Below are 24,741 nucleotides of genomic sequence, written 5' to 3'. Positions count from 1 at the left end.
TCTGAGTTTAAAATCATAATAAAATTTAGTTATCCAAAAAAAAGGTAAGGGGTCAGAGTAGGGGCGGTCCTCACTGAGAAGGTGGCATCTGGCAGAGACAAGGCTGGGAGGCGTGGGTGGCCTCCGAGGAGGAGGGGCGGCGGGCCAGCTGCGGCTGCAGAGGACGTTTTGCAGGCCCTTGTAAGGGCCTGAGCTTTTGGACGAGAGAAACGGGAGCAGGCAGGGGGACAGTCCCGCCGGGAGGTGAGTGGAGAGGTCCAGACTGGACACACGAATTTGCCTGTGGGGCCGGTTTAACACTTCAAAAACACATCCAATTACAAGCCTAAACTATCTGAGCCTCGGGGCAGTCCTCGTCCAGCCAAGCCCAGCCCCATCCACCCGCTGGGTCTCTGAGGCCAAAGGTTCAGAGGAAGCACTGCAGGGGCAACCCCCCACCCCCTGCTTTGGGCGTGAAGAACACGTAAAATTTTTACCCTACTTTACTGAAGTAAAATGCGAAAATAGTACATATGCAGCTCAGTGACTTCTAAAAAATACGGGCATCAAGATTTACAGCATTTCCAGCATCTCAGACAGCTCCTGCAGGAAGCCCTCCCGGCACCCTGCACCGCCCCGACGCTGCCTGGTAACGGGCGCTAGCTCCGCCCTTCCATCGCGCACCGCCGTCACGTGGGTCAGAACACACAGACAGCCGGTCCACACGGTGCCGAGAGGCGGCCCAGGACAAAACACTGAGAGGTGGACAACAGGTGGGGAGGGCCCCACAGCCGTGCCAGGTTCCTGCCTGAAGGCGTCTTCTGCTCTGAAGCCCCAGGAGGCGGCTCCCTAATGCCGCTGCGCTGAGGAGACAGAGACGGGACTTCAGGGACACAGAGGGGCTGGGTCCCCCAGGCGAGCTCCAGAGAGGGGGCAGCTGTGCAGAGAAGGAGCTCCAGGAATCTGGAGGGTACTCTTGGGTCTTCAGCTGAATATGAAGCTGCACATGGAGGCCAAGCAAAGGGAAACTCCTGGAATTCACAGGAGCTGGGCAACACCGCTTCCCGACCATTCCAGGAACAAATGGCCGCCTGGAACCTCCCGTAAAGGCCACACCTTATGAGTAGGCTTATTTCAGTCCTAGAGCAAAGGCTGCTCTCAAGGTGCTCAGATGAAAAAATTAACCCCAAGCCTCCAAAAGATCAATTAAATGCCTGCCAAAACAAAACGCAAAGAACACACACGTGATGGTGAAGAAACGGGAACGCCCACCCGTGGAAATCAGTCGCTACAAGCAGATCCAGAAATGACACAGATGACGGAACGAGAAGATGAAATTTTAAGACAGCTATCATAAATGTCCAAGAACTTAAAGGAAAAATGAACATAATGAAAGAATATACATAAAGTGTCAATAGATAAATGATAACTAGAAAAAAGAACCAATGGAAATTCTAGAAATTGCAAAATACAGTATCTGCTATGAAAACCTCACTGTGTTGGTTAACAGAAGATCAAACACTGCAGAAGAAAGTGTCAGCGAACTAGAAGACAGGATGACAGAACCTACTGAAACTGAAGCATCCACAGGAGCAAGGGAGGCTGGAGGAGAAACGAGCAAAGCCCCAGCGACTGCTGGGACACTGTCGGGAGTACCTGAGGCCTGGAAGGAGAGTGACAGGATTCGGGCAGAGATATTGGAGATAAAAAGCTGAAATATTTCATATTTGATGAAAAATGCAAGCCCATGGCTTTAGGAACATCAACGGACCCCAAACAGGACAGACACAAAGAAAATTACAGCAAAGCAAATCACAACCAAAACTGCTGAAACACAACGGTAAGCAGGAAAAGTCTTGAAGCACCTAGAATAAGCACATACATACAGGCGTGCACACAGGGAAGTGATGGTAGGAGTGCCGCTAACTTCCTGTCAGAGGCAAAGGACCACTGGCTTTTACAGATGAGGGGACCAGGGTCAGGGAGGTGAAGGGCTTTCCCAGACCTGGAACGGGAGCCCCTTGTCAGAGGCTGAGCCGGTGCCTTGCCCACAAGATGCCGAGACAGGAAGAGGTTGAGAGCTGGAAAGCTGGGAGGGACAGCGGACGTGACACCAGGAGGCCGGGCTTGGCTTTGCTCACTGCACACCCTCCCCAGGAAGAGGCCCTGCCCTCCATGCTGGGCCGCCAAGTAGGCCTGCTGACATTGCTGTGGAGGGACAAGGACAAAATCACCCAGAGCCACTCCAGCCAGTGTGTCTACCTCCTCCTCCAGCTTCTGATCCAGCAGAAGAGTGAGTGGTGAGCAGGGATGGGGTGGGAGAGGCCAGCAGGGGCCATATGGCCCACGTCTCCTGGGGCACTGGCCTGGCTGCTTGGCTTCTCTGCGCCTCCCTTGTGGTCTGGAGAGGAGGGTGTCCCTTCTCAGGCTGCGGCAGGCCTCCTGACTGGCTAAGTGTCCCACAGCAGGGAACACGGCGGAGTTCATAAATTTGAATAAGATGAAGAATTTCGAAGCAAGGGTCCGCAGGGAGTCGGAGATGAAGTTCTACAATTTGGTGAAGGTGGGACCTGTCAGAGTTGAAGGCAGGGAGGGGCCGACAGCTGCTCTGTGCTCACACAGAATCCCCCAACTGCCCAAGAGCGTGGACTCTATCCACCTCCCTGCCCATTTTACAGATGGGCCAATGGAGGCCCCAGGCAACCTGTGCATGGGAGCAGGTTAGGAAGAGCCAGAACCTTGAAGTTCCTTTCAGGGAAAGCACCTGCTTTTCTTCCCTTTAGCACCCTGCCCCCACACCCTCCCACCTCTGACTCTGCAATTGGGCCAATTTGGAACCACAGAGTCTAAGGTTCCCCAATGGGAACACCTTTGGAATCTCCCTTCTCAGAACCCCCTCCCCCGGGCCCCTTCAGCCCCTCACTAGGCCTTAGCACTTCCCCACTGTTCTGGCAGCGGGATGGCCAGACGCCCTTCTCCCATCCCCTCTGCTCCCCCCTCCCCAGGCACACCTTCTTCTCAGGCTGCGTGCTCCCTTCGAGTTAGACTGGGGGTCAAAGGTTTAGGTTTGAGTCCAAGCTCTGCCCCTAACGGGCTGAGTGGCCCTTGGTAGCTCACTGAAAATTTCTATGCCTGTTTCATCATCTTCTGCGGCCTGTTTCATCATCTTCTGCAGCCTGCTCTCAGGACAGGCTGTAACAGGAGCAACAACACCCCTGGGCACGTGGACGTCCCTTGGGAATCCCTCCCAGAGAGCCCAGGGCTTTAAAGCCTGTTGTCTCGGGGTGAAGGGGAGGGGTGTGGAGGCTCCTAGAGACAGCCCCTGGGACAGGAATTTCAGTGCAGTTTACGGAGGACCAGGCTGTGTTCTCAGGAGGAAGGAGTGAAGAGAGCAAGACAGGGCCAGAAGAGCTGAGCAGGGGCACGGGCTCAGCCTGACCCCCGGTGCTGCAGTGGGAACTGCACCATGGAGTTGGTCTCACCCTCCGTACCCCAAGTCAGTCACTGGTTGCAGGCTGGGGGTGGGGACTTCCGACCTCCTGGGCAAGGCTGCTCATTCCCACTGTCCCCAGAGCGACTCTCCAGAGAAGGGGCTGCTCTGAGCCTGCAGCAGCTACACTTCCAGCTGCCCACAGAGGCAAGCTGGGTGAGGCTCCAACAGCCTCCTGGGGCAGGGGTTCAATCTGGGCCCTTCCGGGGTCTCTGCAAGTCTGTGCACCTGGTGCTCGTTCTGTCCCTGGGGAAGAGCAGTGCCCCGCAGTCCTGTCTCCCAGCCCACAGGACCCGGGAGGGCCCCCTACGGCCCCTCAGCACAGCCCCTCTGGCACAGGCCTTGGATGGGAACCTGACGGTGGCCCAGCACACACAGCTGGTCCTCACGCTCCTGCAAGGGCTCTGCAGCCGCGACATTCTGCGCTGCAACCTGGCCGCGGAGCTGCTCCTGATGATCGTCGAGGGTTGGAGCGTCAAGCCGGAGCAGGTGGGCGCTGCGTGCTGGCCCGGCAGCACAAGGGTCCGCCAGGGAGGGCGTGGGGTGCAGGGTGTAGGACAGCCACGTGCGTGTGTGGAGCCCCAGGAGGCAGTAGGTCCCGAGGCTGCTCCTGGCCACTGGTGGTAGACAGCATGCCTGCAGCTGCCTGAAACAGCATGGCCCTGGCTGTCAGCAGGGCTGCGTCCTGTGATGCCCAGGGTCCCTGTCGAGCCAGACCTCTCAAGGTCCTAAGGCCTTGCCCTGGGCAATCAGAGGGACACCCTGCCTCCATCACAGTCTCGTTCAGTAGGAAAGAGAGAAATCACTACCCGCACCGCTGTCGCCTCACTAGGGTTTAACTGCCCTCGGTCTGGCTTGGCCAACCTAGTCTGCAGCCCACTCAGAAAGCACCGTTCTGCAGGGGCTGCCAGGTCCACTGGCCCCTTGAGTTGATTCCCATTTCCACCAGGACAGGTTTAGGGGGGAACTGTTGCAGTGTCAGTGTCAGTGGCCGCACCAGCTGTGAGCACATGTCCAGACGCCCCATCGTGCCACAGGGACCACACAGGGGTCAGACTGTGGGCTGAGGAGGCCACAGATGCCCTCTCAGAGGAGGTGGACCCTGGCCCGGTGGGGGAGGGAGGCTGAAGCTGGAGGACTGCTCTGAGGCTCCCATGGCCCGCCCTTCCCGGCACAGGTGGCTGAGATCCTGCAGGGCCTGTTCCAGGAGCTGCCCTGCATCATCTTCAGGGATGTCCTGCAGACCATGATGAAGGCTGTGACACTGCTGGGGACCCAGCACACGCAGCAGACTGTCGAGGTGATGCTGTCCCTGTGCCACCCCTCAGAGAGGTAGGGCACCTGCGCCCATGGCCCAGACATGAATACCTGTCTGTTCCCCGTGGTCCACCCTCCAGTCCACGGACCCTTTCTGGACAGACTCCACTCTAGGGAACGCAGAAGGGTACAGGAGCTCCGGCCCAATTCCGCCCTCCTTCCTAGATGCCAGGACCAGGGCCGGGGGATCTCTGAAGATGCCGCTGGCTGAGGGGTTAAGGTGGAGGCTCCAGAAGTCCCAGAAGGAGGGCTTTCGGTGTGGGAGTGTCCCTCGGACTCAGAGCTCCCAGAGGCAACCGGCAGAACAGCCGGCGGGGTTACAGGACAGCCCCAGACAGTTCCTGCCAGCTGCCTCTGGGCCCTAAGCTCACAGTCCCAGTCGCCCCTACTGTGGCGTCTCCAAGCTGCACCATTCTGACTGCAGACGCAGGAACAGCAACATCTGAGAGCTCGTTAGAAATACAGCCTCAGGCCTGGCCCAGCCCAGTCGAGTCAGAAGCTGCATTCCAACCAGAACTGAGTGGTGTGTGTGCCCTTTGAAGCCCGGGGGGTGCTGGAGGCCATGGTGCCTCCCGGAGCACCTCAGGGAGCAGCAGCCTGCCACGGGGCCACGGCACCTCTGACAGGGAGCAGGGAGCTCCCGGGGCTGCGGAGGCGGGAGCACCCTCCAACCCCAGGGCTCACTTGTTCCCCAGGCTGCCTGAGGGGCAAGCCCTGCTGCGTATGACCCCCACTTTGTGAGTGAGGAGACAGGCTGGGGAAGGACAGGGTTTGCTTGCGTCACAGGCCATGGGGTGCAAGGTGGGGCTGAGCACAAACGGCAGGGAAGGCTTGCCTGTGTACAGAGCTCTGAGCAGGGCCCCAGCCCCGCTGGTCATCACAATACAGCCGCCTGGGCGCGCCCAGATGGAGAGCTCCGCTGTTCCCAAGGGGCCTGGCCACCTTCACTGCCCCATATGCAGCAGGCCATCCTGCTGCCCTGGGGTCATGTCCCACTGGCCTTTCACCCTGTGTGGCCAGCCAGCTGGTGGGACTGGCCCCTGCCTCCCCAGGCACGTCATGCCCCTGTGGAAGGCCCTGGCCGCCAACAGCCGGCTGGCCCGCAAGGTCGTCACGCTGCTCTATGTGAAGCTGAAGCTGCGGCCCCACCGCGAGCTCATCAGGTTCCCTGTGCAGGCTGAGCTCATGTCCCTGCTGGTGAGCCCCTCTGCCACCCTCTACAAGGCTATCAATATCCAAGGGCCCTGGGACGCCAGCGTGGCCTGGCAGAGGGGCTCCCCAGATGCTGAGTCCCAGGGTGGGGCTGGCTCCAGGCAGGGCAGCTCTGTGGTGGCTGCTCCCCGCTCCTCTGCTCACCGGTGCCAGGTCCTAGGTGGGGACCAAGGGTGGTGCCCTGTCCTGCTGCAGGCCCTGGGCGCCATTTATGAGCTCCTCTACGTCCGGGAGTACAAGGCCACGGTGCGCTGGGCCTTTGCGGGGATCCTCCTGGGCCTGCTGACACAGCTCCACTACCTGTTTGAGCTGGACGTGGTAGAGGGCATCGCAGACCACCAGGAGGAGAGCCTGGAGACGCAGGCCCTCAGCCCCTGCAGGTGAGACGTACGACGGGCCCGAGGCCCCCAGCCCACACCTTCTTTCTGGTTCCTCCTACACATGCCCAGAAGCCCTGGTAGGCACCAAGCCTTGGGCTAAGTGCTGGGGACCCAAAAAGGAGGAACTCTCGTCCCACCAGGGTTGGGGGCAGGGGGCAGAACAGCCAACCCCTGTTAGGAGGGAATTCCTGCCAGAGGGGAAGCTCAGAGGGCAGCAGGCAGCTCACCCAGGCCCAGATGGGAGACTGTGGGTTGTGGTGGAGAAGCCAACCTCATGCTCCAGGTGGAGAACCAGGCCCTCACTCACCCCTCTACATACCCCCACTTGCCCCTAGGACATGCCTGGAGGCCCTGAAGGGTCTCTTCTGGACCACCAATTACTGGGAGGTGTTTGCCTACCTCAAGCTGCTGAGGGGCTGGGAGCTCTTTGAGCGCCTGGAAACCTACACAGAGGGGGTGGCCCTCTTGGCCAGGTAAGGACCAAGCCTGGGAGGGGCCCGGCTCCAGACTGCATCCCTGATGGGACTCCCCTCCCGCACCCCGTATTCAGACCCTGAGCTCCAGACTGAGTGGCCTGGGCCATCGCCCTTGGTGAGCAAGGTCTGCCGGGGGAGAGGGGTCCTCCTGGCCAAGGATGGAGCCCTCAGTGCCCCCCTGTCTGCCTCTTCCATCTGACAGGGCCATGGCCCACTACAACTGTGAGGTCAAAGCTGTCTTGGGGCAGGCAGTCATCTTCCTGAAGAGCCCGGAAGAACGGGACAACATCGTGGCCATCCTCATCATAACAGAGGTCAGTCCCTCCTGGCCCCCACCTCTGCTCCTCCAGGTGCCCTCTGGCCCTCAGGAAGGTCAGAGAACTGCAGCCCCATTCCTACCCGATATAAAGGCATCCTAACTTTCACCTTCCACATCAGACCTACCTGCTGTCTGGAAGTGCTTCCTTATGTCTAACCCCACTCTCATGCTAGGTTATAGGTCGATTTCCCCTGACAGCCATAATTAACTGGGGGGCTGACTGTGCCAACCCTACCTAGTTTCTCAATGGCCAAGAGCTCACCCAGTACATGTCTCGGAAAACCATGGACAACTTCCTGAGCCTGGGCCTCAACAACCCCAACCAGCTGGTGAGGGCCATGAGCCTGAAGGGCCTCAGCAGTATCCTCCTGCAGCCTAAGAAGGTGAGAGGAAGGTGCGCCCACTCCTGTTCGAGGAGGCTTTAGGGAGGAGGAGGGTGCACTTGAAAAGGGCCTCCAGGGTAGGTGAAACCTCAAGGGTTGGATGAGGAAGGCAAGCCAAGGCCCGGGACAGGGGAGGGCAGGAATGTTGGGAGACCCTGCTGCACTGCATAGCGCTGAGAACCCGACACTTTCTGAACTGGAGTAAACTCAGTGACTTTGAGGTCAGCGACTTTGGCCCCCTGCCCAGGCAGGGATTTCTTACCTGAGGCACTCCTGCCAGGTGGTCCAATTCATGCTGCACCCGGCTACGGAGAACTCACACCTCACTCCACGGGGGCATCCTTCCTCCTCCTGCCTCTTGGGCCTCCGTGCTCCCAAGATGCGGTCAAGGGCTGGAACCGAGGTCCCCAGCTGAGCTTAAAGAGGGGCAGTAAGTGAGAGGAGAGGCAGTCTCTGAGGCTGGGCCAGGAAGCCTGTTTAGGAGGGAGCGGCGCAGGCCAGGGGGCGGCTGCATCTCCCTGCAGGTGGTCCTGCTCCGGAACCGGCTGGCCGTGCTGCTGGACAGCTTCCTGAAGCCCGAGCCCAAAGACCTCCTGGGCTTGATGGAGATCCTGGGCGACATCCTGCACCGTCTGGGTACCCAGGGCGTCGGCGCCATCAGCCTCAAAATGGCCCAGCACCTGCTGCCGCTGTTCGAGAATGTGAGCCAAATGCTCCGAACCCCTGCGCCTGCGCAGCCCCTCGCCAACTCCCCCCCACCCCGAGCAGCCGAGGCTACCCCGCCCCCCTGCCCCCGCCAATCAGAGCAGCCTAAGCTGCTTCCCTCGGGCTTGTGGGTAGAGTCCAGGGCTGGCGCTCCGGCGGGAACCTGGCCCCAGGGAAGGAAGGTTCCGCCCGGCCTCGAGGCTGCCTCAGAGATAACTATGTGCTCCCAAACCACCCAGGTGCCTTCCCCACCCAGAGGCTGCGGGCGGGGTGGAGGGCAGGGCGAGCGTAAGTTCGCCACGTGGAAAATGAGTAGGTAGAGCCAGGGTACATGGTTTCGGGGGTTCTGAATAAATCAGGTGAGGTAAATGTGGTGAGGCTTAAACCAAGGCAGGGCAGCCAGGCTGCAAGGCAGCCCTCAGGGACTGAGGGCATACTGTGGGGAGAGGGCAGAATGAGGGCTTAGGGCTGAGCCCCAGTTGGGGGTGGCAGGTGGGAAGTTGATGCTGCCATTCCTGGAGGTGAGGAAGAGGAAGATGGAGCCTGCCGGGAAGGCAGATGGCACTGCCCTCCATGACGGTGTCCTGGAGACCTCAGCTGCTGTTGTCTGAGGTGGTCAGATAAGGCTAGAGGAGGTGGGGCGGGAGGAATAAAAGGACAGCTGGATTCAGTCCTCACCACAGGCCAAGGACAAAGGCACTGTTGTCCATCCCTTCCTGCGAAAGGGGAAACTGAGTCACACACAGAAGGAGCCTTACTCAGGGTCACAGAGTTAGAAGGTGACAGGTCTGACACCAGGGTCTGTGCTCTAACCCCCATCCTGGTCTGCCTGGGAGCGGAGGGGTGGCTCCTATCAGCCTGAGGTCCCTAGACAACAAAGAAAGAAAGCAGGAGAAGACGTCAGTGCAGGTCAGGCTGCAGCCGTCGGAGGGGAGACGCGAGAAGAGGGTCGGCCGGGAGAGAAGGCCGTGCAGCTGGTGTGGCGGGGGCGGCTGGCGCATCAGGGGCGGCCTGGACAGCAGGGTCAGTGGAGTAGAGGGGTAAAGTTGGCTAGTGCTGTGCTGACAAGGGGCAGATGTGATGGCAGATACTGGCCTCTGCAAGTCACTGGGGTGGAAAGGAAGGTGAGAATGGGTGGCAGCTAGCTGGGCACGTGGCTTGTGGGGCTGGGGCTGTCCTGGGCCCAGGGTTCCAGGATATTTCCTGACTGAGGGGAAGGCCTGCCTGCCTTGCCAGGAAAAGGAAGGCGTGCGTGGAGGAGCCATCTTCCTGTACGGAGATGTTATCTACAGTGGCGGCAAGAAGTTTCGGCAGGCGCTCAAGAGCCACGCCTTCCAGGCCCTGGTGCCGCTGCTCTTCCACCTGGCGGACTCCTGCCCTGATGTGGTCATGGTAAGTGACCCGGCGTGCCTCTGGCTGGACAGCATCCTCCAGCTGGGGGCAGCCTGGGGAGCAGGACTGGGAGGACCCATCTGCCTGCAGATAGATCGGGCACCTCAGGACTCAGCCTCAGTAAGTGGGGCCAGGGCAAGGCTGCCATCCTGGAGAGGCCACGGTGGCCAGACAGGGAGGGCCAGGCCTGGCCCTGTAGGTTAACATGCAGACGGAAAAAAGGAAAAGACCCATCCAGGGTGGCCGTTCCCGGGCTCCACCTGCCCCCAGGTTCTCCCCTGATCCAGGGCTCTGTGAACCTCCTCTGGCTTCAGAGGCCTCCTGCCAGCACACACATACATAAAACCAGCCTCAGGAGCCTGGCATTCGGGGCCCTTCGCACTCCCCCTCCCCGAGGGGCTGCTGGTCTAGACCATGCCCTGCTCAAGGGCACCTGCCCTAGGAAGAGGCACCATGTTTAACTCCCACGAAAGATCCATGGGGCAGCCCCAAAGCTACCAGCCATTCCACAGGGACCCAGCTCTGTGGGTCATGCCTTGAGCAGCAAGGCAGTGGGCAGGGCCTGCTTGGGCCTCCTCCTCCTTCTTCCCAGCCCTCTCTTGAGCTCTCAGGGAGCTGCCTGAATTCCCGCCTCTTCACTACAAACTAGTTCCATGCCTTCTTTCTGCCCGTGCCCCAGATCCATCAGACCCAAGAGCCCTCTGGACCCATTGCTGATGGCCCTGATGGGCTGGGAACCCCTCAAGTGAGGGAGAGGGTCTGCCTCAGAGGTGGATCTTTAAGGTCAGCCCCCAGCCCAGAGCCTGACGCGAGGCAGCAGCTGAGTGAATGCTCAGCTAAATGGATGGATGGATGGATGGAAGGGTCAACAGGTGGATAGAGGAAAGGTGGATGGGCACGGTGTGTGAAGAGTGTAAGGAGCGATGTGGCTGGGCGGGAGACTGAGGGGCACGGCCAATAAATTAAGAAGGAAAAGAGGGCTAAGATAACCAGGGAGGCTCCCTGGGGGAGGCAGGCTTCTAAGCAGGCTTCTGAAGCGATATAATCTTAGGGTAAGCTGCCCAGGGGCCAGGGTCTCCAGTTGAGGGAGCGTGGTTCGTTCTCTGAGAGCCTGGTGCACAAGAAGTCGAGGGTAGGCATGGCCTGGCCAGTGGGGGCGGGGGAGTCGAGGAGGAAGGAACAGAGGGTCCTCCTTTGTGGTCAGGAGGTGCCGGAAAGAAGGTTGCCCAGCCCCCCAGGGACAGAGGTGTGAGCCGCAGAGCCCCCTGCGGTGTGTACTCAGGAGGGGAGGCGAAGGGATTTGGGGAGTGAATACCAGGAAGGCCATTCCCGACGCAGCAAGGAGGAGAGGCCAGGCCTGGAGCGGGGCCTGTCCTAGTCAGCTTGGGCTGCCTTGATAAACTGCCGCAGGTGGGGAGGCTGCGACTGAGCGTCGCAGGGCTGGTTCCTCCTGAGGCCTCTCTTTGGCATGTGGACGGCTGTCTTCTCCTTGTGTCCTCGCTTGGTCGTCTCTCTGTGGCTGTCTGATTCTGGATCTCCTCTTCTTATAAGGACACTGGCCATACTGGCTTAGGGCCCACTGTCATGACTTCGTTTTAATTTAATCACCCCTTTAAAGACCTTTTCTCCAAGTATGTCCATGTCCTGGAGTCCTGGGGGTCAGGGCTCCAACCCATGTGCCTCGGAGCGGGTGTGGCGATGGGTTCTGCCCACCACAGGGACACAGGGACCCTCTAAAGGAGCTGTGAGCCCAGGGGCCGTGGTGCTGGGGCTGCTGAGCAAAGAGCCAGTGCTCTTGCCTTGGGTGCCCATCCCCTGGACCCTCAGAGAAAGGACTGAGTGGCCAGGCTACCACTGGCCTTTCTGGGATCTTCCTGTGAATGAGAGCAGGACACTCGTGGGGCCTGGAGTAACGGCCGTGTTGTGGGGGCGCCCCTTCCTCCCACGGTGCATCTCCCCTCTGGCCCGCGCAGCTGTGAGTGGGGTGCTTGCTGGGCAGGGGACCCTCAGGGGTCTGCCCGGAGCGGGGCATCGTGATGGGCGGGTGGTGACACATCTCTCTCGGTGCCTGCAGAAGACCAAGCTCACCTTTCTGCGTTGCGCCATCTTGCTGAAGTGGGAGTTTCGGAAGGAGCTGTTTGGCAAATTGGCCTGGGGCCGTGGCCTGGGCGCCGAGAACGACATTTTAATCTACATGGTAAGATGCCAGCGCCCTGCTGGAGGGGGAGCAGGAGGCCCGGAGGGTGGAGACCGGCTGTGTGCAGGCAGGGCCCTCTGGTCCTCGGCTCACCGCCAGCCCCTCTCAGGGGCACCCAGGTGGGGGTGTGTAGATGCCGAGGCCCCCTCAGTGCTGTCTGACTTGGTCCTGGGCATGTTTATTAGTGCCTGCTGCATGCTGAGCCGGAGACTTCAGCCTCTGGGAGGAAAGTGTGGTTCCTCGGTGATGGAGCTCGGGGCCTCCAAGGTGGGCCGCGTGGGAGGCCACACCCACACCGTGCACCTGGACCGGGACAGGGAGCCCCGCCTGGCGGCACGCCCCGCTTTGCCATCAAGGGGCCCTGGGCAGACGTGGGGAGGGCGCTTTAGCTCCCAGACCCTTGACCCTGCAGACGTTCCTGGGACCCCATCCCTTGCTGAGGAGCTCTGTGCGGAGGTGGGCGTGAACGGGCTGAGGAGAGCTCCGTGTCCTGGCGGTCAGTGTATTTCTGACTGCAGTCGCTCTCTGTGCCCTAAGAGTGGGAGACGAGCGGACCCTCAGCGCCCGCCCTGCTGGGGCTCCCCTGGCTGCCAGGGGAACAGCTTGGCCGAGGGCTCCTGTGGGCCTCACACCTGGGCCATGCCGGACCTCATCCAGGTGTCCGAGGCGACCTGGGGACCCTGCTGAGGCTGGGAGAGAGAGGCTGGGCCAGGGCTCCAAGTGGGCACCGCCCTCCCAGGGTGACAGGGGTCTTGTGGGGCCAGACCCCGTCGGGAGCCCGCCAGCCAGGGCGCCTCCACCCGACTCACCTGCTCAGATCCTCACCCACCGCGCGTGGCGTTGTTTGTCTTTTGCTCAGAAATGCGTGTCAGGTGTGACTTCTCTGAGCTCTGGGGGCGGGGCCTGGGCCAGTTGCCTGTATTGCTGTTAATTCTGCCCAGTGTGTGACTCGGCCTTGTACTCTGCTAACGGCGTCTCTGCTTAGGCAGAAGTTTGGAGTTTTAATGTAGCCGAGTGTATTACTTTCCCACGGTTTGTGCTTTTGGGTCTGATTGAGAAGTTCCTCCCCGCTCTGTGGAACAGCGCTGGTACTGCGACGGGTCCAGGAGGACCAGCAAGAGGGGGCTCGGGGACTGGCTTGGGAGTGCCTTTCAGCTCTAGTGCAGGGCCTGGCCCCTTGCCCCTGGGCGATGGGACCCTGGTGGCCCAGTTCATGCTCCTGGCTGCCGCCTGGGGTTCACCATGGTGACGTGCCGGCTGCGGCTCAGGCCTCGGAGGCCCAGGGGCTGCCACACTTGCCCCTTCTGGCCTCGATCACGACTGTGAATGCTCTGTGTCCAGATCCACTTGGGAGATAGACTCCATACGGCGATTTGAGCAGGGAGAGGGTAATGTGAAGGATCACCAACTGCAGCAGGGGCCCGGCGCGACAAGGGGGAGGCTGGGAGGGAGGGCAAGGGGAGCGGGAAGGGCGCAGGGACAGCAGGGACCCTCCTGCGCGGCACGCGCCTTGCCGTGGTGACACTGCAATGGCTGCTGCCTGAGGGCTGATGGGAGCACCCAAGGGAGCCCCCCCTGCCATGGGCTGAGCGCCGGGCCTCGAATGCGCGTGACTTGCTCCGTGTCAGAGAAGAGGTTCATCTCCACGTGGTGCAGAAGATGAGCCCTCGGAGATCCCAGGAAGAGCCTCAGGAGCTGGCACGGGACCTTCACCGCAAAGCTGCCGGAGAGGGGCCCAGAGGAAGGTGCTGCCCCGTCGAGGAGCTGGCCACCGCACCCCACGTGCAGGGGCCGACGTGCACCATGCCCTGGTGCGTGGACGCCGCCCACCCGGGAGCCTGGCGCCCCCCACAGCTGGCGAGTGAGGACCCAGAGTCAGGGCGCAAGTCCCTTCCACCTGCAGCGTCTCGGGTCTCTCCGTGGTGCCTGCCGCCAGCACTCTGGGGCCCGAGGGCCCAGGTCCGGCTTTCCAGAGCAGCCAACATGGGTGGATCTGGAGCTGAGAGGCAAAAAGGAATCAGTAACGGGGACAATGTGGTGAACCTCCCACACTCGATTGCTGTCGGACGGTCCTGTTGTCCGCTGTCTGAACCTCACCCCCGGTCTGCATCTTTTCCTCTTGACGCTGTGTTCGGGCCGTTTTTCTTCCAGGTCGTCTCCCAGCTCGCGCACCCCGCCTCCCTGCCTCTTCACACGCCCGTCCGCGTCGCCCCCACGGGGGCCACGGGTTCCCTTTGCTGTCTCTGTTGCCTCTTCCACGAGCCTGCCTGCTCTTCCTTCAGTCTTGTTCTCTCTTATGAGTAATGTAATTGTTTAAAGAACCCCTGTGTGACCTCTGCTTGGTGGCCGGCTTCTCGGGAGCTCCGCGGCTCCAGGCCTTTCCTGACTCCTGCTGCGGTGGCCTCCCCTCCGTGGGCTTGCCGTTTGCACTGTGGCCCTTTCTCCACAGGCGTCCCGTCGGGTCGGGCTGGAGATGGCCTGCTCTGGGGTGTCTGGGGCTGCGGGGCGTCCCAGGTCCTCCCCGCCCGGGGTGGTTCCGCCTGCATTTCTCTGCGCTGGGGTCCCAGGATGCCCACACCATAATCCAATCCCAGGTCCTCACGAGGCTTTCTCTGGGCCGTGGTTACTGTTTCTCAAGAAATGTTCCTTTTCTCTTGCTCCTAACTGGGGCCGAGATAGAGAGAGACTCTCAGTCTGACTCTGCCTGCTTGCAGAGTCCTCCTGCCCTAGGTCCTCAAGGTGCCTGTTTGGGGCCAGGGCTCCCCTTCTATCCCTGCTTGCCTGGGTCTGCGGGTCAGTCTTCTTCTCCTGGGGAGCTGCACCAGGCTCCCCGGGCCGACGCCCCCCCACCACGGGAGACGCCAGAGCACCAGCCCCGAGCCCGCCGTTCAGGGTGTGTCCTGGCCGCCTCTGCCCTGGGGTAGCTGGTCTCCCCTCCTCCACGAGGAGGTCCGTGCACTACCATTTGCAGCCTGTTTAGTGCCCAGTGCATTCATCTCGTTGACTTGTTACACAGTCCGCCTGGGAAACGTTCAGCGGTCAGCATTACTGCCATTACGTCCGCCCATCACCGACAGCAGCGTCTGGATTTCACAAAGAACATTTCCCCGAACGTTTATTTACAAACCAGTCACAAACTATTGACACACCTCTGAATGTGGAATAAAATCCTAGTTAGCTGCGAAGGTCTATCTCCTGCCTGTTTCACGCTCTGTGGAGAAGACCCAGCATCACCAGGACGAGAAGGTGAAGGTTTGAACGTTAAGTCTTCACCGCCTTCCTTTCTTACGAATCTTCCCTCCCCACCCAGACACCCCCGGGCTTCAGTGGTTTTGCCATTGTCACAGCTTCCTAGGATTTCTGCAGTTTTATTCAAAGGGAAACAGTTGCCGTCCGTCGGCCAGGGTTGCGGGACCAGGTCTCCGCAGGCTGCCTTGCGCCGCGGGCTGGACTCTGCCGGGTGCTGCCGACGACAGGGGCCCTGCCCGCAAAAGGCAGCCCCTTTCCAGAACTCTCCCTCACCGTCTCTCAGCGGCACGGCCAGCATCCTTTCCTGCCGCACTGTCGAGTTCTCACACATCGACCCAATCTGTAAGCGTTTCTGAAAGCTGCTTCAATCTGGGGTTTTGTCACAGTGGAGGCCTGTGGGCTGCGTGTTCATCGCTGGTGTCTGATGCAGGAAGTCCACAGCTCCACGCTGGGCAGCTGTCCTCCTGCGAACGCGCAGCGCCGGGGCTGAGCCTCTCCCCACCGGCTCGCCCGGGCCATGGCCTCCTGTGACCCGCACGGGGGCCAGGTGGGTTCCCCGATTGTTTCCTGACACCACGTGTGGTAGCAGGTGCACGTCAGCACCCTATTTTCAAAAGTCATGAACAGAAGAAACAAAATGTCCACATTTAAACATTTCCCCACGTTTAAATACCAAGCACCAATGAAGCCCATTAAATTCCACTTTCCCAGCTCTCACGCCGTAACCCTCTTTCTGTTTTCCCTGCATTAGCGCCTCTCTCTGGAGCAGCTTTAGGAATTTCTGGCCTGTATTGGTTTCCTGGGCCATGTGACAAAGTGCCACAAACTGACTTACACAGCGGAAGTGTGTTACCTCGCTGTCTGGAATCTGGAGTCCGAGGTGGAGGCGTTGGCAGGGCCGCGCTCCCTGCGAAGGCACTGGGGACAGCTCTGTCCTGTGCCTCTCCAGCTCCTGTAGCCCCTTGGGTCTCAGCAGCAGCAGCAGCATCACTGTGGCCTGCCCTCATACAAAGCGGGGGCATGGAGCAGGGGAGAGGCTCCTCAGGGAAGCTCCTCAGGGAAGCCTCTCCCCTGCTCCACGCCCACCCCTTTGTATGAGGGTGCCAGGCGTGTTGGATCCGGGCCCACCTGTATGATCTCACTGAGCTGACTGCCCCTTTAAAGGCCTTCTCTCCCAGTAAAGTCCCATTGTGAGGTCCTAGGGGTAGAAAGGCAGCCCTGTGGGTCATCCTGGCCAGCGAGGAGCCAGAGCAAGGAAGGTGCCCCCTGCTGCAGGAGTGCCCCTCACCCGGGGAGAGCGTGGCTGGGGCAGGAGCGGGCAGTGGGCCCATGGTTGGTCTCTCTGGGAGGTGTGGGGAATGGGGTGACCTTGGGGCCCGAGGCACTGGGATGTATTCATCGGGACTCGTGGTTGTGCATGTGGCAGAAAAGCATGGTGCCCCAACCCTGGTGCAGGTGCCCCGTCTCCTCGCCCTCTGCATGGAGGAGCCCACGGACTGCCCACATCCCATTGGCTCTGACAGGCCTGGACCCATTGCTGAAGCCATCCTGGGAGGGGCAGAGATGACTTCCTGGAGGACTCCCTGGAGGGAGAGTCAGCTGGTCTGCAAAGTCCCAGGTCCTTTCGCACAGGCTCCCGTCCTGACGGGTGGAAGGAGAGCTGGTCCTGCAAAGCCACGGCTCTGCCCCTCCCCGCCTCGTCCGTGCCGGGGCCCGGCTTCCTGGCCCTGGACCCAGGTGTGGTGGCCCTCCTCTTTCCAGGCTGGGAACGCTGAGCAGCGTGGGGCCTCAGGCAGGACCGGAGGGCCACATGGACCCCAGCCTGCCACCAACTCAGCTCTTCTCCACCCCAGGTGGAGAGCAACTTTGGCAACTACCACCAGTTTCTCATGCGGGCGCTGGTTTATCTGGTCAGTCCTGACAGGCACCTGAAGCTCGTGGCCATGAAGTTCATTGGTAGGTGCCAGCCCGCCAGCCCCGACCCTGAGGTCCGCTCCAGAAGGGGCAGTGGTGCTGGCCTCCGGCTGGGAGCACTGGCCCCTCAGCCAGACCCCCGCCTCCCTCTGTGGCCGGGCACCCACGGCCCCACCTCCTTCCCGCGCAGGGGGACTCCTGCAGGACTACTTCGCCGACCTCTGCTTCTGCCTGAAGAAGGGCGACGTGAGCACCCTCAGGAAGTGTGAGCACAGGGCCGCCCTGTGCCCGGTTGGGCCTCCCCACATGCACCCCACGTGGGCTTGGGGGACAGGGCCAGGTCCCCTGGGGCCCACCCCTCGGATGGAGCCCCCAGCAGGGCAGCGTCTCCCACAGACCGGTGTTCCCCGGGGCAGGGTCCCGTTCCCCCCCACCCCACCGAGCGCCTGCCCGCAGCGCCGCGCAGGCCGCCCCCCCCCCAGGGGCCGCGCGGTCAGGCCCCGGTCTCTGCTGCAGACTTGGAGCTTCTCGAGCAGGACCCCGACTCCGAGAGCCGGAAGTTCTACAAGAGCTTCTTTGAAGACGTCGTCGAACTGTCCCAGTATGTCACCTGACAGCTGCAGTTGATTGTGTTGTGTTGTGTTGTGCTTTTTTAGTTCCCTATTAAAAGTGATGCATTCCCGCTGGCCCCCGGGCCTTGCCTCGCGCGCCCCTCCCCCGCCCCTTCCTCAGCTGGGCCCTGCGGCCGCCCCCTCAGACCCCGACGCTAACCGGCCCCGGGGCCCAGAGAGCCTCGCAACTCGAGGTGCTCGGCGGCTCTGCCGGGTGTTTCCTGTGGCCTTGTGAGCTGAGAACTCCCCGGAGGGTGCTGGGCCCAGAGCCTGGGGGCCATCCTTGACGCCTACTCCCTGCCCTCCCAGGCCTGACCAGATCTGTGATGCTTCCCGCCAACATCTAGAATCTTCCCACGTGCCCCACCCTGGCCCAGGACCCCACCTCCCTCCTTTGCCCTGCCCACTTATAACGCACACCTCACCCACGTCTGGCCTGCCCTCAGGATGGTGTCTGAATCTGGATTGTGGCCCTGGGACCCTTGGCCATCTGGTCCCCACCTTCCTCTGCTTTCCAGCCCGGGGTCTCGGCTCTGCCTCCCCACCTGCCTCACCCTCCCTGGGCCTGGGGGGCGGCGCCTGGCCCTTTCCAGACAGGCCTGCCCTCCTGCCCTGGGCCCAGACGGCTGGTCGGGGGGTGGCATCTATAAAGCTCCAGGCACGTGGTAAACCCTGAGCCACTGTGAATCAAATGAACGCATGAGAACGGTGTCGGGATGCGGCTGAAGCCCTCGCGAAACACCAGGGCCCCTGGGAGGAGCACAGGAGCACACAGACAGCTGTGCGGGCGCAGGCGGACACGGCCCAGGAGCCCTGGAGACGCCCCCCTGCAGCCAGGGAAGTGAAGGGGCTTCGGGAGAAGGCACCTGAAACCAAGCTGAGCAGGAGGACAGGATGCCCACTGCTTTTTTTGTTTTTCTGTTTCTATTGTCTTGGCACCTGGCGTGCAAGACAGAACCACTTACCAAAGGTGTACAGCAGGGTGGGAGGCTAAAGGCCCAACTTTCTAATCAGAAGGCCAGAATGGGGGGCCCCCTAAGAGCTGGAAAGAGTAGGGAAAGCGTGCAGAGGAGGATGTTTAGGGGAGCAGCCTGTGTATGTTAGCATCCACCCTAAACAGCAGAGCATAAGCTTTCAGAAGTCGTCTGAAGGGCAGACCACTGCCCGGCCCCAGACTTGTCCGTGGGTCTTTTGATGCCCATGCAAGACACGCCTGAGCCGCACTGGGAAAGCCCTCAGACCGGCCTGGCGCCAGAACCACGGCTCACAGGTGGTGGGACGGCGGTGGGAGCCCGGCCCAGCTGACTGTCTGCCAGAACAAGCAGCCCAGTCAGCAGTCTTTGTGGGATTTAAACAGGAGGCAGAGGCTCACAACCAGGTGTTCACACTGTCCAGGACGCAGTCCCGAATCACTGGACATGAAAAATCAGGAAAACCGCAGTTGCAAGGGAAAAGGCATTCAACAGATACCAGCCAAGAGATGGCACAGACATCGAAATCGTCAGGCTTTAAAGCAACTGTTGTCATTATGGTCTGAGAAGCAGTGCAGTGAATGGAAAGCTGGAACAGCTGGACAGAGAAATGGAATAAAATGCCAAGACCGTGTGCCGTTGGCAAAAGAATACGCAAATAGGGCAATAGAATGGGAAGGCCGGCCCAGAAGTAGACCCGCCCAGTCGGAGTCACCTGATCTTTGGCAAAGGAGAAGAGTCAGTTGACAGAGAAATGAAAGTCTTCTCAATAAATAGTGCAGGAGCAATCAGAATCCGTGGCCAAAAAAGAAACAGAACCCAGACGCCGTCCTTACACCGTTCGCAACGTGACTTCAAATGGGCTTGTAGTTACCTGTAAAATGCAAACCTCCAAGACTCCTGGAAGAGAAGATCCGGACGACCTTGGAAGTCACAGTGGGTTTTCGGGGAAGAACCAGCACAAAAGCACAACCCGTGAAGGAAAAAACGAGGTTAGAGTTCTGTTTTTCAATTTGAAAAGTCCTTCTGTGCAAAAGGTACTCCTGGAAGACTGAGAGGCCAGCGAGGGGCCGGGGAAAAGCCCTCACACACACCTGGTAAAGGGCTGCTGCTCCACATACGCAGGGCTCTGCACAAACTCAGCCGCGAGACAAGCAGCAGCGCCTTGTCCCTCTTGCTGGGAGGCTCAGGGAGCCCAGCCCGGGCCGCGCCCGGCGCCCCCAGCTGTGCGGCTTAGACGCCGTCAGACTCACCGAGCACTCACGCCGGCTGGAGCTTGTTGTGTATAAATTGTACCGCAGTAACGCTGACTGAAAAAGTAAAATCCAAGGGTGCGCACTGGTGTGCGCTGTGACGCACAGAGAGCGTGTTGTGTATGCCTTCGTGTAGCCTGTGATACACCTTCAGCAGTGCTTTTTATTAAAATAAACCATGTCAAGAAAAAAGAAAAAGACATAACAGATCAGATGCGCACGTAGCAAACCAGATAGATCTTTTTTTTTAAAGAAGTGCTTAATGGAAGAAAGTAAAGCGAACGAGATATCTAATGATATGATTTAAATAAATTTAAAATACGTACACTTTGATCGTCATACCACAGTTATGTGAAATGTTACCATTAGGCAGGAGACCTAAATAGACATTTCTCCAAAGAAGACACACAGATGGCCCACAGGCACATGGAAAGATGCTCAGCATCACTATCAGAGAAATGCAAATCAAAGCTACAATGAGGTATCACCTCACACTAGTCAAAATAGCCATCATCAAAAAGTCTACGAATAAATGCTGGAGAAGGTGTGGAGAAAAAGGAACCCTCCAACACTGCTGGCGGGAACGTAAGTTGATGCAGTCACTATGGAAAACAGTAGAAAGTTTCCTTAGAAAACTAAAAATGGGGGAGTGGGGTGGGTATAGCTCGGTTGTAGCATGTACGAGGTCCTGGGTTCAATCCCCAGTATCTCCATTTAAAAAAAGACCTAAAAATAGTCACCATATGATCCAGCAACCCAACTCCCAGGCATTTATCCAGAGAAAACTCTAATTTGAAAAGATACATGCACCCCGATGTTCATAGCAGCTCTATTTACAATGTCCGGGACACAGAAGCAACCCAAATGTCCATTGACAGATGAATGGATAAAAATGATGTGGTATAAATACACAATGGAATACTACTCAGCCATAAAAAATAACGAAATAAGGCCATTTGGACAATATAGATGGCCCTAGAGATGATCATGTTAAGTGCGGGAAGTCAGAGAAAGACAATGTCATGTGGCATCGCTTATGTGTGGACTCTAAAAAAATGGTACAAACGAACTTATTTATAAGACAGACTCACAGACGTAGAAAACAAACTCAGGGTTGCCAAAGGGGAAAGCAGAGAGGAGTGTGTAAACTAGGAGTTTGGGGTTGGCGTATACATTCTACTCTATATATAAAGTAGGTGATAAGGTCCTGCTGTACAGTGCAGGGAGCTGTATCAAACATCTTGTAATGACCTATAATGGAAAAGAATCTGAAAAGGAAATACACACATGCATAACTGAATCACTATGCCGTGCACCTGCAACTAACACAGCTTGGTAAATTAGCTACATGCCAATAACAATAACAAAAAATGGAAATAAAAAAGATACTGTAGTAGGAAGAAATATTAGTCATGTTTAAATGTAGCCAAAGAAGATGTTAACGTTGGTGGAACATGTGGAGGGTATACAGAACCTCTCTGCACTCTCTACAACTCTTCTGTAAGCCTAAGATGATTTCGGAATAAAAAGATTAAAAAAACCCACCTCTTCCCCCCAGGAGCACTTACAAGCAGAAAAAGGCACATTGACTAAATTAAAATGGTTGTTTACAGGTTGTGGGGAGGGTCATGCGGATACGAGGGAATAAATAAACAAGTCAGTAGACCAGAACTAGACTCTCCTGGGTCAAGGCGGGTAGGAGACCTCCACCTTCAAGACAGTGTCGCCCTCGACAGGCTGGGGGACTTAGGAGCAACGTACTTGGAGGAGGAAGGAAGGAGGTGTGAAGCCTAAGGTGGCAGGGCGTGAGACAGTGATTTACAATGCGAAGTGTATTTCTGATCTTCCTCCCTTTTCTTGGCACAGAGCCCCGAAATCCTTGTAAGGTCCTAAGTGGTGAGAGTTTAAAGGGGCCTTTTGTTATGTTAAGGAGGTGACTTTTGGACCCAGAAGTAGGTTGGGGCTGGTGGCCAGGAGAACCAACCATGTGATTAGAGGGTTGCAACTTTCAGCCCCACCCTCGGACCTCCCTGGAGGGGAGCGGGGCTGCAGGCTGAATCAGCTGTCAATGGCCAGTGACTTAATCAGTTATGTCTATGTAATGAACCCTCCATAGACCCCAGAAGACGGGGTTCGGAGAGCTTCCGCATTGATGGCCACGTGGAGGTTCAAGGAGACAGAAGTGTTCAGAGAGACCGTGAAACGCCAGTTCTTTTCCCACGATCCTTGCCCCGTGTTCCTGAGCTGTGTTCTTTCGTGGTAGACCAGTGATCCGGCAAGCAAAATGGTTCTCTGAGTTCTGTGAGCAAATTAATCAAACCTGCGGTGGGGGCTCCGGGAGCCTCGGGTCTGTCACAGTTTGGTCAAAAGCACAGGTGACAACCTGGCCTTGAGACTGGTGTCTGAAATGTGGGCTAGGGGGAGTCTTGTGGGACTGAGCCCCTAACCCCGTGGGTCTGCTGTCCCAGGCAGACAGTCGGAACTGAGGTGAACTGTGGGGCACCCAGCTGGTGTCTGGAGCAGTGCCTGTTGGTGGGGGGAGCCCCCCTACACTCCCACGAAGTGGAGCTGGGCACAGAACCCAATTAAACGGTGAGCAAAGAAACTGTTACACATAAGTGAATATAACCAAATGTTGTCTATTTTTAAAAAAAGATGATAATGTCTGATTAGTGGCAGTAAAAAGTAACTAAAATAATAGAGAACACCACCCTGTGAGCCCCAAGAAAAATGTCAGCATGTTCCGAGGTCCATGGCTGGTTTGGAAGGGGGCTCAATACACTGATACACTTTAGTGCTTGTTAAGTGAAATAGCTGGTTACATTTCAAAGGCAAGCTGGAAAGGAGCAGGAGGAATCCGTGTAGTTGATAGGCCAGTGCATGACAAAAGTGGAGTAAAGGAAATATGTAGAAAATGCAGTCACTTCTAAAACTCGTGTGCACAGGTGACCAGTGTGGTGGTGGGAACGCAGCTGCGGCGCCCGGGGGCCTGACTTCGGCTGGCTGACTTCCGCGGCTTTGGGCGGGTCGTGCCCCCTCTCGTCCGCCAGTGCCCCCTCTGTGATAGGTGATGATGATAAAGGCGGGGCAGAGGCCTGCCGTCACCCCCTGGGTCCTCACAGGTGGTCCTGCCATGGGTCTGGTCCTCACTGAAGTCCACCTGCCCTGGGAGCCTCTGCCGGGAGCCTGGGGGCCCACCACCGCTGTCCCTGCAGGCCTGGCATGCCTGGGGGGTGTGCAGTGATGGGCCACTGAGACCAACAAGACCGATGAGACTGGACTGAGGCCGCCTCAGCCTCAAGTGTCCGAGTGGCCTGCTGCCCTTGGCACATACTTCCACTCTGCAGCCGGGGCCCCAGCCTGGCCTCCTCCCTGGCCTCTGCCCGTCCTGCTCACTCCTCTGTCCCACTCCTCCAGCAGTGGCCACATTCCTGCATGCACCTGGAGGCCAGGGAAGGCAGTCTGTGGCCCTCCCCAGCGTGCTGCTGGGCCTGTTCCCCAGGGTCCCTCTCGGCCCGCCCAGCTGTCAGAAGAGCAGACCTTACGCGCACTGTGGGGTTCGGGGTGGCCCCTGTCCTGAGGGGGACCAGACCCCCAGGCCAAAGCCTGAAGCAAGCAAGACACAGTGACTCTGAAGAGACCAGGAGGGGCAAGGACGGGAAACTCCAGTGAGACTGGGTCCAGGAGAGCCTCTGACAGCCAAAGGCAGAGACCGAAGGAGAGAGGCCGACGAGGGCCCGGTGAGGGCTGGGACATGGGATTTCTGGGGCTGAGCCAGCAGCAGTCCAGACCCAGCCCTGTGACCTGGCCACACCTGCTCCTAGCAGCTCAGTGGTGCCCTGGGATGGCACAGAGCCCTCTCTGGGCCTCAGAAGCCCCCTCATTCCTTCTGGGTGAGGCCTAAGTAAGGACCGTCCCTTTCCTTCCAGGCCACCCTCCTCCATCCAGGAGGTCGCCCTTAGGAGGGACCGGGGAGAAGCCTGTCAGCTGCTTCCCCTCTAAGGACTGGGGGACCCAGGGCCTGGAAATGATCTGAGAGTGAGTACAAAGAACACAGACGGGGGTGGGGGTGGGGTGGGATCAGGGGCTGGTGGGGCAGGAAAACCAGCAGGGGACAGGGCCCGAGGTCCTGGCAGCAGAGCTGTCCTGGAACCCTGGCCTCCAGGCCATCCCCGCCCACCATCTGCCTCCCAGGGAGCTCCCAGGGACAGAGGGAGGAGGGGGCCTCCCTCCCCTCCCAACTCCCCTTCTGGGGTGGGGTCCATATGGTGTTCCCAGGGAGCCATCTGAGCCTGGCAACACCTCCTCCGCCTTCCTGGGATGGCAGCCCCCCCCCCCGCCGCCACTGCAGCTGGCTGGCCCCATCCCCAGTCGGGGTGTTGCCTCGTTCCGAGGCCAGGCTTGGGGTGCAGGGGGTGGGGAGGCCCTTCCCTCTGGTCCCCTGAGCTTGGAGGAGGAGGTCTTCTGAATTTGATTGTCCTAAGATTCCATATGTATAAATGTAGGTTTCCAGACCAGTAAATCTTAGGTTCTGTATTTCTAAATTCTGGAACCCCAGTGCTCTTTTGTCAAAAGCTGTCCCCAGCCCAGGCAGGCTCTGGGCATCCAGCCTGAGCCCACCTTGCCAGGCCCCCGGCCGTGCGCTGCCCCAGGCCCACCGCCCGGGGCTGGCGTCCCTGGGAGGGAGGCTCCGGCTGCACAGCCGGGAGCTGACGTGAGCAGTGCCGTCTGGCTCGCTTCCGCCTCTGCCAAGGCCTTATTGGGAGGCCCTTCCGCTCCGGGGGGGCAGTGCCTGGCACGTCTGAGAGCTATTCAGAGACGCCCCTCCGCTCCTGGTTATTTTTAGGGCCTGACAAAGTAACCTGGGGAGCCCGCTGCTCCCCACGCCTGGAG

The 24,741-nt window shown here is 59.1% G+C and overlaps 1 protein-coding gene and 1 long non-coding RNA gene across 12 annotated transcripts in view; one reads left to right on the top strand and one right to left on the bottom strand.

Moving 5' to 3' along the window:
• Window positions 1-17,699, top strand: part of LOC107034264 (maestro heat-like repeat family member 5) — a 36,216-nt gene extending 18,517 nt beyond the window's left edge. For 7 of the 11 annotated variants that reach the window (XM_072949840.1, XM_072949838.1, XM_072949837.1 and 4 more), the window contains 16 exons: window positions 2,137-2,272; window positions 2,445-2,542; window positions 3,809-3,958; window positions 4,647-4,801; window positions 5,839-5,983; window positions 6,194-6,378; window positions 6,714-6,851; window positions 7,057-7,168; window positions 7,413-7,556; window positions 8,081-8,257; window positions 9,498-9,653; window positions 11,728-11,850; window positions 16,555-16,836; window positions 16,953-17,055; window positions 17,204-17,278; window positions 17,530-17,699. In XM_072949840.1, coding sequence (XP_072805941.1) covers window positions 2,137-2,272; window positions 2,445-2,542; window positions 3,809-3,958; window positions 4,647-4,801; window positions 5,839-5,983; window positions 6,194-6,378; window positions 6,714-6,851; window positions 7,057-7,168; window positions 7,413-7,556; window positions 8,081-8,257; window positions 9,498-9,653; window positions 11,728-11,850; window positions 16,555-16,836; window positions 16,953-17,055; window positions 17,204-17,278; window positions 17,530-17,627 — 2,277 coding nt within the window. In that variant the 3' untranslated portion in view covers window positions 17,628-17,699. Of the gene's footprint in view, window positions 1-2,136; window positions 2,273-2,444; window positions 2,543-3,808; window positions 3,959-4,646; window positions 4,802-5,838; window positions 5,984-6,193; window positions 6,379-6,713; window positions 6,852-7,056; window positions 7,169-7,412; window positions 7,557-8,080; window positions 8,258-9,497; window positions 9,654-11,727; window positions 11,851-12,035; window positions 13,272-16,554; window positions 16,837-16,952; window positions 17,056-17,203; window positions 17,279-17,529 lie in introns of those variants that run through there. The other 4 variants (XM_072949841.1, XM_072949844.1, XM_072949847.1 and 1 more) reach the window with 4 other exon arrangements.
• Window positions 14,949-16,124, bottom strand: LOC140689332 (uncharacterized). The gene is made up of 2 exons (XR_012064258.1): window positions 15,953-16,124; window positions 14,949-15,703 (listed from the first exon to the last, which is right to left on the bottom strand). It is a non-coding gene; the product is annotated as an uncharacterized lncRNA (long non-coding RNA).
• Window positions 17,700-24,741: the final 7,042 nt, after the last annotated feature.

This window comes from Vicugna pacos, chromosome 25 (genome assembly GCF_048564905.1).
Source record: "Vicugna pacos chromosome 25, VicPac4, whole genome shotgun sequence".
NCBI classification, from domain to species: domain Eukaryota; kingdom Metazoa; phylum Chordata; class Mammalia; order Artiodactyla; family Camelidae; genus Vicugna; species Vicugna pacos.
The sequence above is the reverse complement of the archived record's forward strand: the minus strand, read 5'-3'. Positions and strand labels throughout refer to the sequence as shown.